Raw genomic sequence first — 15413 nt, 5'->3', positions numbered from 1 at the left:
TTCTAGCACTTTTCAATGCCTACTTCATCAGGATGTGGAGGCGCCAGTGTTGGATTGGGGTAGATAAAGTCAGAAATCACACGACACCAGATTATAGTCCAACAGTTGAGGTTGCTTGGCTCGCTGAGCTGTTTTGTTGTTCTGTAGACGTTTTCTTACCATGCTGGGTAACATCCTTTAGTGCAACATCTGAGGATGTTACCAAGCACAATAATGAAATGTCTGCAGAACAACAAACGAGCTCGGCGAGCCAACCAACGTCAACGCCCACAACCCGAGCTACAGATCTAATCCAAAGCCTTAGTCCCACAAGTTTATTTGAAAATCTCGGGTTTGGAGCGTAGCTCCTTCGTCAAATAAACCTGTTGGACTATAACCTGGTGTCATGTGACTTCTGACTGACTTAATCAGGCAAATGGATTTAAGAGTCATAGTCATACAGCACGGAAACAGACCCTTTGGTCCAACCATCCTGTGCTGAACATACTCCCAAACTAAACTAGTCTCACCTGCCTGCTCCTGGCCCACATCCCTCAACTTTTCTTATTCATGTATCCATCCAAATGTCTTTTAAATGTTGTAATTGTGCCCACACCCACCACTTCCTCAGGAAGTTTATTCATGTTCTAACTGCCTCAGAGCCACAGCTAATGAATGTTTGAAATTTGGTACAGTTTCTCTGCAATACTGTTGTTTTGTGTTTCATCTTCAGGCAGGAAGGAAAACTGACTACCTGTCCTGCCTCAGTTGGTGTTTGATTGGGCTTTCAATTAGAGATGCTTTCCATTCACAGCCACTCTGTTTGTTTAGTGAAAAATCAGAGGAATAATCATGTGAACAAGACATTGGCATAAAAATGCAAATCACTCTACCAGATATGATTTGTGTCAATTGAATAATCATTCATCCAAGGTTTCAGCTTCAACAGCAATGTGAAGTGGACAGCGTCAAACCAGTGCCCCTTTATACACACGTACAGACTGATTGTTCACTAGCATTGCAAAGTATAATACCCAGCCAATCCAACATTGTTCATTTTTCACCATTATTGAATGCACTGTTAGCCAATCTCTCCACATTTTATTTGTTGATAAATTGTGTTTTAAGCACTTGTTTGACTCCGGTCAGGTCTTTTATTGAAGGCTGTATTTTACATTCCTTATCCATATTTTATTGCCTTTACATTCATGAGTTTGAAACTAAACCATGCAACAATACATTGTTGCTGCATTATTTTGTTATTGAAAATATTCTACAGAAATGATACATTGGATTAAAAAATATTGCCATTTGTAAACTTATCGTTTTATTTATTGTTTCAGCTTGATGAATTTTCCAACAGACTTTTCTTCGACGATTCACAACCTATGACTTTAAACTTCAGGCCTGTTCAAAAACTAAATGGTCGCCCGGTCTATGTTTCCGATTCAGCTGTGAGACTTTTCAATGTGGCATGGCTGTCAGTAATACTTGCAGTCTTGACATCTATGTGATTCAAGTGAGCAACCTTTAGATCCCATTGTCACAAGTGAAGCAGATTTTCTTCTGTCCAGCAGCTATAAAGGGAAATTCCAGTGTTGTAACTATCTCAGTCTGTACTAATTAATAATAATTGACATTCTTCTTCTCATTTGATAAGTTCTGGAACGAAATGAACAAAACAAAGACTGTCCTGTTATCACTTTGATCTACCAGTGCACTTAGCAAATGGGTGGTATTCCTGTAATAGTGTATTATTTTAAGTGTACTTGTGCACTGGTACAGTATAGATTGTTTCAAGAAGAAATCTCTTTAGAACATGGTTTGAATCAGTTAAGGATTGTGCTTCATAACAGAAGTTCAGTTTTCACACGTCATATGATACTGGGCTGTGCTTTTTAATAATAATAGATTAAAATGTTACAAATGAAAGAAAATGGAAGCACTTGAACTTGCAACCGCAGCCTACCAAAAACAGAATAAATGGCTGATTCCTCAAACAGGAAGCACTTGTAGGCCTGTCTCTTGCATCCTAAGCAGCTTTCTCCCGGGTCTAACTAGCGGCATTTAATGGCTATAAACATAAAGATAATGGCAGTGGGAGGAGTGATTTTAAGCGCCATTCATTTTTAATTAGGTTCCCACCCATGCGTGGCGAGAAGAGGGCAAAGTGGTTTTAGCCACTGCCCCGTGGAAAAGATTTTGATAAGGCCATGCAGACGGGGTACAAAGGAGACATGCTAGAATTATACAAAGGCTGAAGTACTCATTTATGTAAGGAGGCTGAAGAAGCTGGGATTCACCTCAGCACAGAGAATGTTAAGGGGAGATTTAATAAAGATATTCAAATTATGTGGATTTTCTTTTACAAAGAATGATTTCAAATATTGGCAAATGATTCAGAAGGGAGATAAGGACTGTTCTTTTTTCAACATAGCAAGCTGTTGCAACCTGGTTAGAATTAGAATTGCAATTAATGCCTGCTGATGGCATTGGACCCTGTCTTGCCACTGAATCAGGAGATCTGGTTTAAACTGAAGATGAGATCGAGGTGGAACATTGTGGCTAATCACTGGGTGAATTTTAACTGCCACTACCCCTGATTTTCCGGTATTATGTATAAAATTACAGTCTAACAAATATACCATGATGGAATGGGCTGTGTTCAGATTCCACCTCACCTTTTATCTGCCATTTCAAATGTTGATAGCTTCATTTTGACATATTAAGAATTTGTTTAAATCAAAAGTTTCTTGAATTGCTTTCCTGAGGTTTCTTTTCAAAATAGGCCTGATTTATTTCATTACATGTTTAATCAGGCTTTAAGCAGTTTATGTTCATTGTATTGATGTTAACATAGACATATTGGAGGATCAGGTAAATGACTTGAATTTGTACAAAAACTCACTTTGCAGTTAAATCCTATCAGAATGAATGAGGTTTGGTTGCAGTTATTTTACTTGATAATACATGTGAAATTGATGTTTAAAAACACTATTAACTAAAAATAATCAGCTAATACCTAACCATGTGCACAATTATTTTAGCTGGCACATCTCTGAATAGATTCCTTTTATAACTACTCCAAAACATACATCTGGAGCATTGCCTAGTTGTCAGCTGGTAAATCGTATGGAGCTCCAAACTGACTCAAATGTGTGAGCAAATCGCCCTGTGAAAAACTGAAATTTCTCCTAAGTGTGCTGAAGTACTTGAAATCATACTGCAGTATTAGCAGCAAGGTAGCTAAAATAAACAGGTTAACACTATTAAAGTTGGGAAGGAAATTCATATCATTGCAGTAGTGTGTTAATTACTAACAGCAGCGCACTTTCAATTCCTGGTGAAAAAAGCATCAGTGTTATCTTACAATACAATCAAATATCCAAAATTCAAATTTAAGGAGTAAGTTAAGGGCACTTATACAATTTTATGAAGAATCCAGTCTCAATTTTACACAGGATTCAGGGACGGCTTCAGGGATTATATACAGAAGTGTATGTGATGTTTTGCTGTAGAGCTCCAATTAAATAAAGCAGATGTTTACAGTAATTAGAGAGAGCATGTTGGTGCCATAAGACAAACAGAGAGCTGGAGAAACTCATCTGTGAAGAGCGATACTGTTTTCAGTCCAGTGACCCTTAGAGGAAAAAATTGGTTTTTCTCTTTACAGATGCTGCCAGACCTGCTGAGATTCTCCAGCACTTTCTCTTTTTGCTTCAGATTTTTGGCATCTGCAGTTTTTTTCTTTTTTATTTTGGATATTAGTGCCATGTTTCATACAATCACTTTATAACTTAATGGTTCCATTGAATGGCACAGCACAGGAACAGGCCCTTCAGCCCATCATGTTTGCGCTGACCATGATGCCATTAAGACTATTTGAAGATCACTAATTTGCTTGGGAATTTCAAACTGCACTGATAAAATTTCTATCTTCAATTCTAAATGACATGCATAACAACCTTTCCTCCTGCCATCCAGCAAATTGATCCCTGAGTTATTTTCATGTCAGTGTCTGTCCTTGTATAACCATAATGTTAGCTTGAGTTCCTGTAGGAGAGAGAGAGATGGTGAGTTGCCACTGCAATCCTGTGAGATGAAGGTACACTCCATCCCTAGGTGCTGACCTTATAATTAGAGGTTAGAATACCTCTATCTTGCTTGGGGAAAAAAACGTATAACTACAGTCCTTGAGAAATTCACTTGTGTGAAGAATTTTATAAAAAATGAGGAATATCTTCTGTGAATCAGAACAAAAAAACGTGAACTCATAGTGGCTGACTAGATTTTCTTTACCCTTAATTTTTTTTATTATTGCAATTAACTAATTATAAAATTTTAAAGACATTGATCACGTGTCTTTGAGAGAGAACATTCATCTCTCTTCGGAAAGCCACACAAATTGAAATTCAGCGTTAACTACCAATTTAATAATCCTACAAAATGTATTGCAATTTCCCATTGTTAATTGCTTGCTTTTTTCAGTCTACTTCTATTGTTTATTTGTATTTGCTTATTTCAGCCTAGATCAGTGTTTTTCTTTTAATTATGTTGTCCTTTGGCAGAACTTATTAACATTCCAATAGTTTGAGCCAGGCAATATTAGTGCTGTGCTGACCTTTGTATTATGTTTCCTTGGGCTGAGTTTTACATTTCAGACAGGTCATCGGGGAGAGGCACTGAGCAAGGTTGTGCGTACCAATTCTCTGAGGAAGGGAGAAATGGTGAGAAGGTCACGCTAAGGCTCACACATACCTCAGCAGTTAGATAACACAGCTTTGTTGTCAGAGATCTGAGACTGAGGGTCCTGTCACCATCTGCAGTGAATGGTGAACTTAGAGACCTAAGAGATGGCAGAATATTGTAACATGGAAGTGAGTAGTGTACTGTCCTAATGTACTAGTTATGCATTAGAATTTATTAAATGTTGCCCTCAGTAACACTAGTTTGGTGATTTAGAATCTGAAACAAAATTGAATACTAAAAAGTCTCAGGTGCCATAGTGGTTATAACAGTTTAGTAATGTGTGTGTATATATGCCAGTGTATATGTATTTTTGTACAGGCAGGAAGTTGTCTCCTGTTAGTGTGTATATAAAATGTCTGTGTGAGCATATAAGATACACTTAGATTTGAGGGAAAAATGGGACTAAAGTATTAGTTTACAAAATCTTTGTAACACTGAGCAGTTGATAATTCTCTGCACCTGTATAAATGTAAATGCTATCAGCTCGGATGGAGAAGGATATATTTTTTTTCCCCGGGCTGTGCAGTGCTATAGTTTGACTGTGTGGTTTCAGGTGGCCTTAAGAGGCACAGAGCAATAGGAACAACGAAATGTTGCAAAGTGTCATAACCTCAAGTAAATCCATTCAGAGTTTCAGTATGTTTGATACCGGTGGAGGACATGCATTTGTGAACAGTTAGTTTCTTTTTATAGTTGTGTATTCTACCTTTTAAGTGAAGTGACAACAAAGCTGAATACCAGAGATGTCCCACTGTTGAGACCATTGAACAAAGGCTCCTTTGAACAGATGCAGCTGTATTTTTGTTTGCTTCCACTTGACCAAGTTATTTTTGTTATAAGACATAGATTGCATTAGTAATATAATGTTAGAGGAAAATATTGTTGCTCATTTCTTTTGTTGTATGCTCATGGGAAGATAATAGCAGTTACGAACCATTGGACTCTTTATAATCTGTATGCAGTGACGAAATTCTGTAATAGTTCTGTACATTTACAATTGTATTTAATGGAAACGTGTAAATAAAGTTCACTGAGATTTGTAATTTTGTTAACAATATGGATATGTCATGGCAGTACTGAGTGAACTGGAATATTGCTATTGACGTGTAAATGAAAAAAATATTTTGTAAAATGTAAACCTTTTTTGGATCCAGATATTTTTCCAGTTCATTTTGTGACTTTTTAATCGAACAATAAAGAAATGTGCAATCTAATTCCTTTTTTTTGTCCTTTGTTCAGTATCAGGAGATGGACTATATTCCAGGACCCCTTGACTAGTTAGATTAACTCTTCAGACAAATTTCAAAATGATAACTAAATTCTGACATTACTTTTCATTAACAATTTTAAAGTCCATGCTTTTACCCAAGTAAACAGTGGTAATTAAAATATGGTAGTAGCATTATTATTTTCTCTTATTCACCCATGTTGGGGACTGCTGCTGCCTTGCAATTTGTAGATTGCAGATTTTACTGGCTATGCAGGTGGAATGAGAATATAACCATGGCGAGAAGGTTAGGGACAGGAGTCATATTTTTATGATTTAAACTTCACATTGGATTTAAGAACAACTCCAACAAATTGTACTTGGGTGCCATGGCAAATTGACAGCAGTGTGCAGCTTGGGCTCACTGTGCGGGGAGCAGAAACTGATGCCTGAATGGACACACCTCTTAACAAAGATAGAATTTGCTGGAAAAGCTCAGCACCTGTGGAGAGAAATCAGAGTTAACCTCGGAGTTATGAGAAGGGGTCACTCAACCTGAAATGTTAATTCTGATTTCTCTTCACAGATGTGAGCACATCTGCTGAGCTTTCCAGCAATTTTTTAAAAAATTTCTTTTTGCCTCTGATTTGCAGCATTACAGCAGATCTCTCGGTTTTTATTTAAGGCCCCTTCACAATCTCCACGTGAGGTTTAAAAGGCCACCAATAGCAGTCACCATTTTCCCTACACGCCCCTCCCAACCCCACAAACCCCACCTTATTGCAACCGAACAACCAGTCCCTTGAAAATTTGAAACTGTCCCTGAGAGAGGAGGATCCCAAGACTATCTCCATTACTAGGATTTTTCATTCTCAACTGCACCAGGCCTTGATTCCTTTGATAACGTGATCCTGCAACTCTAAAACTTGCAGCATTAGCACGGTAACATTTAAAATGTGTTATATTTCGAGAGTGATGAAGGATGATGTGAGTCTTCTAACAATGGATGCAGAGAAGACTATGGTAGATAATAAGGAAACAGTAGCAGGTAAATAAATATTTTGTTCAAAGGAAGAAGAAAAAAAAATTCCGGCAATAAAAAACAAAGCTAAAGGAAAAACCATGTGATTATTCTAAATAAAAAAGATGGAATTAGAGAAAATTATCAACTTAATTTAGACAAGCCTCCAAGACGTGAAGTTGTCCACCCATACATTTTTAAAAAAAGGATAAATTTTGCCAATGTTTTGTGCTTTATCAACTATTCCTAGACTCAAGAAATAACCCTCACTATGAACGACAGACTCTGCAACATTCGTTGGATTTCCGTCAACAAGCTGTTCTCTCAGGCTGAATGATTCTTTGCAAACATTTTCTGTTTCATCGTACCTTAAACTTGCAACCCCACTTACAGTCAAAAATTCTCCCTGCTCCACCTCCAGAATAATTGTGATGTGTCCGTGAATTTTCTTTAAAGAGATGTGCTACAATTCAATTAAGGTAACTGTTGTAAACATAGTCACACATACATGGCCATAAAGAAACAATTATTACAAGTAAATAAAGAATATAAAACATAAAATATGATAATGTATGGTTTATTGAGCAGCATGCAATTACAACCCGATAAAACTTCATTAAAGCTGCAGTAACACTGCATTTAATACTTTTCGTAAAAGTTTAGTGAATCCATATAATTTTTAATGAGAGCAAGAGATACAAGGAGTAACTTTTGTTTCCTACTTTGCATTGGTTGTCAGTGATAAGCAGCGCTCTGCCCGTGTAAAGAATCTGACAAACCTTGTTGTCAACTTTAACATCCAGACCCATTTCCTTGAAATAAGTGGGTCACCACAAAAGCACAGCCTCGTAGCATACCATACCACGAACTGATGGCTTCAAGGCTTTCTGGAGACTGTTGGATAACTTAACAATATATATGGGGCTAATAAAACTATTGTGCTCTTCAACCATCCGACATGCTGGGAAGAAAACATAACTTCCACCAACAGCTTTGTTGCTGTTCAAGAATTAAATGCTAGTCAAGACTATGAGACAAACTATTAGAAAACAGTGGATGTGGAATTGGAATTGGTCCAAAAATGTGCAGATTAGTTGGTGTGGTTGTGCTAAATTTACTGTAGTGCAAGCTAGATGGTAACTATGGTAAATACAGGGTTGAGGGGATAGGGTGGAATGCTCTTTGGAGGGTTGGTGCAGACTTGATGAGCAGAATGGTGTCGAATGGCACTGTAAGGATTCTATGATTCTATGGAATATACATTTCACCAGAGAGAGATAATGGGAACTGCCGATGCTGGAGAATCCGAGATAACAAAGTGTGGAGCTGGATGAACACAGCAGGCCAAGCACCATCTTAGGAGCACAAAAGCTGACGTTTCGGGCCTAGACCCTTCATCAGAAAAGGGGGATGGGGAGACAATTCTGAAATAAATAGGGAGAGAGGGGGAGGCGGCCCCTGAGTTTGGTCCAGAGGGAGGAGGGTAACTTCTTCAGGTTGGGCATCCCTGAAAGAGGATTTGCAGTGAGGCTAAAATTGTGATCGGAGATAATGGGAAGTCGCGAACCATTTTAACTCCCCCTCCTATTCCTTAGACGACATGTCCATCCTGTGCCTCCTGCAGTGTCATAATGATGCCACCCGTAGGTTGCAGGAACAGCAACTCATATTCCGCTTGGGAACTCTGCAGCCCAATGGTATCAATGTGGACTTCACAAGCTTCAAAATCTCCCCTCCCCCAACTGCATCCCAAAACCAGCCCAGCTTGTCCCCGCCTCCCTAACCTGGTCTTCCTCTCACCTATCCCCTCCTCCCACCTCAAGTCGCTCCTCCATTTCCTCCCTACTAATCTCATCCTGTTCCTTTGACCTGTCCGTCCTCCCCGGACTGACCTATCCCCTCCCCACCTCCCCACCTATACTCTCCTCTCCACCTATCTTCTCCTCTATCCATCTTCGGTCCGCCTCGCCCTCTCTCCCTATTTATTTCAGAACCCTCTCCCCATCCCCCTCTCTGATGAAGGGTCTAGGCCCGAAACGTCAGCTTTTGTGCTCCTGAGATGCTGCTTGGCCTGCTGTGTTCATCCAGCTCCACACTTTGTTGTCACCTCAGAGAGTACCTGGTTTAACAGGTTTAACTTTTCATTGAAAAGATAAGCATTTTGATAGCGCATTTCTTTAGTACAACACATCGCCTGGAAATGTGCTCAAGTCTCTAGAGTTTGATTTAACCCCACAACCACCTGATTTTGAGGTGAGAGGTTTGCACTGAGCTGCGGTAACCAGTTGCTAACAATGCTGCTGACTCTCACATTTTGGTAAATGATTGAATTGTTGAATTTGTAGGTTGTACGAATTTCCTGGAAAGAGAAGGGAGGGGGAGAAAAGTCACTCTTCGGATTTTCTCCTGGAATTATTTACATTTCAGTACTGCAAACTTCATGGAATGCCAACAAGAATCGTTACTGTTCCCAACAGTCTGGGAGTTCTGGAGGTAGATGAAAATACTGGTGCGATTATTGCAGATCACGTTTCAGCTGCCTGTCCACTTGCGCCAGTGATGTCATTGATCAAGCACTGACTTACCAAATTCATCGTGGGGTTCTGAGGGAAACATCAGAGAATGAGCACAAAGCAGACATCAAAACTTTTACACATTGTACCTGTAAGGCAAGATGCCCACTTTCAAAGAGGTGACAATCTCTGTTGCCTTTGTGTAGTTCTTTTACTTCACTGTTTGATGAAGTTGTTGATCGAGTAAAGATTTACACGTGTGGGCTTGCAATTGTTCAACTGGATATTTCCAAATTAAATGGTGACATTACATTTCTGAATGCACTGACTAATTTTTTTCAGCTATTTTATACAAGGGGAAGGTCCTTTGTTTACAAACAAGCTTGTGGTGATGTAGCTGTCGAGTAATCCTAACACCTTGTTAATGAAAGCAAAGAAAGCGAGGCATTTGCCATCTGCTGGTAGCATGTAGGCAGCTGCTAAGAAGGGCAAAGACGTCTAAAATATCTCAACTACCCTCCTTTCTGAGAGTCCATCGCCACCAGTACCCAATGGGAGAATTGTGGCTTCATCAGTCCCAGGCAATGGCCTGTGTCCCTCATGCAAGCCTGCCACTTCTTTCTTTTATTTCAACACTATATCTGTTTATCTCTACATACCTGTTCACTGAAGCATTTCAGTTCTGTACAGCAGCATAATGAAAAACAAACAAACATTGGAATTTGGCTCTATCCAACAAACAACCCAAAAGTATTTCCTATTTGAATATGACTACATTTACGGGTGGGGGTGGTGGTGCTGGTGGCGCTGATAGCTGAAAGGACCTCCGTTTAACTTCGGCTCAAAGATCTCAGACAGTGGTCTTTTCCCACTCTGCCTTGGTGGCAGTGCCGCCTATCTGTATCAAGTCCCTCAGCACCTAATCCTGGACCTTGGGATGTGCCAGTCTGCAAAATTAGGTCGAGGTCAACTCCTTGCTCCCTCTGGAAGACCACCATGTTTCAGACAGACCAAAGAACATCTTTCACCAAGTTGGTGGTTCTCCAGGTGCAGTTGATGTTCGATTCAGTGTGCGTCCTGGGGAATAGACTGCATCGCAGAGCTGTTCGGTATGAACCTCAGCAAAAACCATTTCATCTTTCTCCAGGATAATAAAAGGTGAGGCTGGATGAACACAGCAGGCCAAGCAGCATCTCAGGAGCACAAAAGCTGATGTTTCGGGCCTAGACCCTTCATCAGAGAGGGGGATGGGGTGAGGCTTCTGGAATAAATAGGGAGAGAGGGGGAGGCGGACCGAAGATGGACACCTGCACATCTGCCAATGTGGTATACTGCATCCACCGCACCCGGTGCGGCCCCCTCCACACTGGGGAAACCAAGCGGAGGCCTGGGGACCGCCTCGCAGAACACCTCCGCTCGGCCCGCAACAAACAACTGCACCTCCCAGTCGCAAACCACCTCCACTCCCCCTCCCATTCCCCAGACGACAGGTCCATCATGGGCCTCCTGCAGCGCCACAACAATGCCACCCGAAGGCTGCAGGAACAGCAACTCACACTCCGCTTGGGAACCCTGCAGCCCAATGGTCCATCTTCGGTCCGCCTCCCCCTCCCTCCTTATTTATTCCAGAACCCTCACCCCATCCCCCTCTCTGATGAAGGGTCTAGGCCCGAAACGTCAGCTTTTGTGCTTCTGAGATGCTGCTTGGCCTGCTGTGTTCATCCAGCCTCCATTTTATTATCTTGGATTCTCCAGCATCTGCAATTCCCATTATCTCATCTTTCTCCAGAATTCCTTTAGAAAGGCACATTCTAGCATGAGATATTTGACTGTCTCTACCCCCTCCAGCAGCTGCTTTGTGGGTGGCATGGGACAGTGCAGAGATTCCAGGCTTACAAGAAGGATCTCAGGTAATGCCCTGCTCACCACCAGCCAAATGATGTCTTGGTGCTTGTTGGAAAGTTCTGTTGATGAGGCATTCGGCCTAATGAATTTGACAACCTGCTCTGACAGAATTCCATGCTCTTCTCTTCCCACAGGGTCATCGAAGACGCTATGGGGAGGTGATGGCCTCGTGGTATTATCACTGGACTGTTAATCCAGAGACGCAGATATCATTCTGGGGACCAAATTCGATTGGTGGGTTTCAAATCCCAAAACTGAAAATGGTGGAATTCAATAAATATCTGGAATTAAGAGTTTAATGATAAACATGAATCCATTGTCGATTGTTGGGAAATCCCATCTGGTTAATTAATGTCCTTGAGGCAAGATAACTGCCACCCTAACCTGGCCTGGCCTACATGTGACTCCAGGCCCATAGCAAAATGGTTGACTCTTAACTGCCTTCTAGGCAATTAGAGATGGGTAATAGATGCTGCCTAGCCAGCGATGTCCTCACCCCATAAATGACTATTGATACATTATTATTCTCCTATCGTGTGTCGTTGTCTCTCCCATTCTGCAAATAAACACAAGGACGCAAAACATTAGTTCACTCTGTCTCACCACTGATGTTGCCTGACCAGCTGTGCTTTCCAGCATATTTTGTCTTCAGCCCTTGCATTGTCCATGCTGCATGACAGTTACAAATTTATTTACATTCAGTCTTTAAAAACATTGAATATCAATTACATCCATATAAGTTAATCAAATGTGGGTTTGTAGACACTGTTAACTGCATTGTGAAGCTACTGTCTGAAATAACTGAATACTTACCCAAATGAAGCCTTTACTTTGCTAACAGTAATATTGCAAATGACCTGGAGCTTTTTTGTGTTCTAAACAGGTTGCGAAGCTCATTGTTTACTTATAACAATAGCTGATTGTCCCACACCTCAAAAAAACAATAGTTCCTTTTGTAACTGCTCCATCAACAAAGACATCCACATTATGTTAACTGAACTGTTTTCCTGAATTAGGCGGACTACGATAAAGGAAAGGTTTTCCTGCATCCGCACTCCACAGCTGGTTTATAGGATTTACTAGAAATTTTAAGTCACTGAGAAATCACAAAGCTGTTTACCTAAGTTGAGATTTTTTTTGGTGATAACTCCTGGATTTTGTGTTCATGAACTCAAAGGCACTGTGGCCTACCTTTCCAGCCAGAAATACAAATGACTGAAGTAGACTGTCTTTTCTGGTTGCAAACTTCTGGGCTCCTTGAAAATGAAACAACCTCACTGGCACTAATTTTGTTTCCTCTTATCAGTAGCAGTGGTGAAGGTGGGTAGGCACAGGAAGTGATGGTGGGAGGTGGTCACAGGATCAGTGGCATTCAAATAAAATGTTATTGCCTGTATTCTTGTTTCTTACTGAGGTTACCATGAAGGACTCCTTCTCAACCTCTCCTCTCTCCACCTGGTGACTGTCAGTTAAGGCACTACCTGTAAGGGGAGAGCAGCCCTATGATCTGGTAAGACTGCGTCGATTTGACCTTACCGCTACCTTTCTTCCTCCGTTTTAACATGAGTCCAAGCAAATGGCGATCAAAAATCTAACTGGGCCTGCACCTGGGCTTGGAATGTTTAAATCTTTTTCATAGGTAAAAGTTGATGGGTATATTTTAAGACAGTAAGAACTGCCAGTGCTGGAGTCGGAGATAACACAGTGTAGAGCTGGAGGAACACAGCAGGCCAGGCAGCATAAGTGGAGCAGGAAGCTGACGTTTCGGGTCGGAACTCTTCTTCAGAAAAATTTTCGGGTCCCGACCCGAAATGTCAGCTTTCCTGCTCCTCTGATTTGCCTGGCCTGCTGTGTTCCTCCAGCTCCACACTGGGAATATTTAAATTGTGTTTTGCAGCTGACTCACTACTTCTTGTCCCCTGCAAACAATGCTCCATGCCTTACTATTGACATGTTTTCCACACTTGCAGACCGCACCTTCATCTTTACACTTGCCATTCTCATGTCCCACATTTGAATCCACACCTGACCATATCTTCCCATCTGTGTTGTCCTGCAGAGGACAAACCTGCTGCTGCTGATGGGTTTTAACAGAAATCGGTCAAATGGTTATTTATATTTGTGAATGTTCCACAGCCTAATGAACAAAGACAAAAAAAGGTCAGAATTGTTTTGGCCTTGTGTTTCCAGAATCCAGTATGTCCCAAGTTTGATGGTCTCAAGGATCCCTGCAATAGATTTGTGAAAGTTCATTGACACTTGTGGCATTTCTTATTCTGTATTTGGGGCCATGCAGCATGGAAACAGACCCTTCAGTCCAATTCCTCCACGCCAACCAAGCATCCCAATCTGACCTAGTTTCATTTGTCAGCATTTGGCTCATATCCATCTCAACCTTTCCTATTGACGTACCCATCCAGAAGCCTTTTAAATGTTGCAATTGTATTTGTCTCCACCACTTCCTCTGTCAGCTCATTCTATACACGCATGGCCGTCTGCATGAAAATGTTACCTCGCAGGTTCTTTTAAACTCTCATCGCTCTCACTTTAAACCTATGTCCTCTAGTTTTGGATTCCCCCATTCTAGGAAAAAGATCTTGGCTATTCACTCTATCCACGATCCTTTTGCCTTTATAAGCCTCTACAATGTCATTCCTCCGTCTCCGATTCTCCAGGGAAAATAGCCCCATTTTATTCAGTATTTCCCTATAACTGAAATCCTCCAACCTTGGTAACATCCTTACAAATCTTTTCTGCATCCTCTCAATTTTAACAACATCTTTCCTATAGAAGGGCGACTAGAATTGTCTGCAGTATTCTAAAAGTGGTCTTAGCAATGTCCTATGTAGCCACAACATGATATCTAAACTCCTATGCTCAATGTTCTGACCAATGAAGGCAAACGTGCCAAAATCCTTCTTCACCATCCTGTCTACCTGCAAGTCTGCTTTCAAGGGGCTATGCACCCATACCCCAAGGTCTCTTTATAAGGCAACACTCCCCGGGGCCCTACCATTAACTGTATAAGTCCTGCCCTGGTTTGCCTCACCAAAAAAAGCCCCTCACCATTATCTAAATTATGCTCCATCTGTCACTCCTCAGCCCATTGGCAGTTGTGATCAAAGCCCCGTTGTACTCTAAGATAATCTTCTTCATAGTCCACTACACCACCTATCTTTGTGTCATCTGGAAATCTACTAACCATACTTCCTATTTCACATCCAAATCATTTATATAAATGTTGAAAAGCAGTGGACCCGGCACCGTTCCTTGTGGCAGACCACTGGCTGCAGTCCTTCAGTGGAAAAAGCAAGCCTTTACAAATCATTCTCTTTTTTCCTACCTTCAAGCCAATTTTATATCCAGTTGGCTAGCTCTCCCAGGATCCCATGTGATTCGATTCAGGTATTACTATATAAACTTTGTTTCTACAGGCTCGCATTAATATTTTGATGAGTTATTGCTTGGTTATTTCTGGGTTTTGATTGTCATTTGATAAAATTCATCACAAATCAAGAATCAAGTAGAGTACATAGGAGAAACATTTGACTCTTCTGAGAAACTGCTCTGGTGCCCTCTGAAATGGCTGGAGATTTGATTTCAGTGCAGGTATGGTGGAAAACATGGGCATTCAATGTGAAGCTGGAGTAATATTTTTGCCTTTTGAGTCACGCTCACAGGCAGAAATCGGGACTGTGGAGTCAGCAGGTAGAGTGATGTCACATCTCACCAGCTGTCCACTTTGTGAGGAGGCCTTTTATACTAAGAGGCACTGTTTAATTTCCAAAACCAGATGATGGGAATGAACTTCCCTGGAAGGTATCCGCTTATTGCTCAAACAATGCAGTGCATCACGTGACCTATACAACATGTACCTTCCGGCAGTAAACTTTTAGAAGACAAGAGGAGGATGAAAGATGAAAAGCTGGTAATGCAAAAATCATTTGCCCATTTTTGTCAGAACATACGTTTATTTCTTCAAACCTAAATGTACATAGATAGCAGCCATCAAAGTGGCCAGATATTCCTGGTTGAGGGT

The 15413-nt window shown here is 41.0% G+C and overlaps 1 protein-coding gene across 1 annotated transcript in view; it reads left to right on the top strand.

Moving 5' to 3' along the window:
* LOC125464571 (carbonic anhydrase 4) overlaps positions 1-5942 on the top strand; it is a 39973-nt gene extending 34031 nt beyond the window's left edge. The window contains exon 8 of the mRNA XM_048557097.2: positions 1323-5942. Within this exon, the coding sequence (XP_048413054.1) occupies positions 1323-1493 (171 nt within the window). The 3' untranslated portion in view covers positions 1494-5942. The remainder of the gene's footprint in view (positions 1-1322) is intronic.
* The last annotated feature ends 9471 nt before the right edge of the window (positions 5943-15413 follow it).

Source organism: Stegostoma tigrinum, chromosome 27 (assembly GCF_030684315.1).
Source record: "Stegostoma tigrinum isolate sSteTig4 chromosome 27, sSteTig4.hap1, whole genome shotgun sequence".
In the NCBI taxonomy this organism is placed as follows: domain Eukaryota; kingdom Metazoa; phylum Chordata; class Chondrichthyes; order Orectolobiformes; family Stegostomatidae; genus Stegostoma; species Stegostoma tigrinum.
The sequence above is the reverse complement of the archived record's forward strand: the minus strand, read 5'-3'. Positions and strand labels throughout refer to the sequence as shown.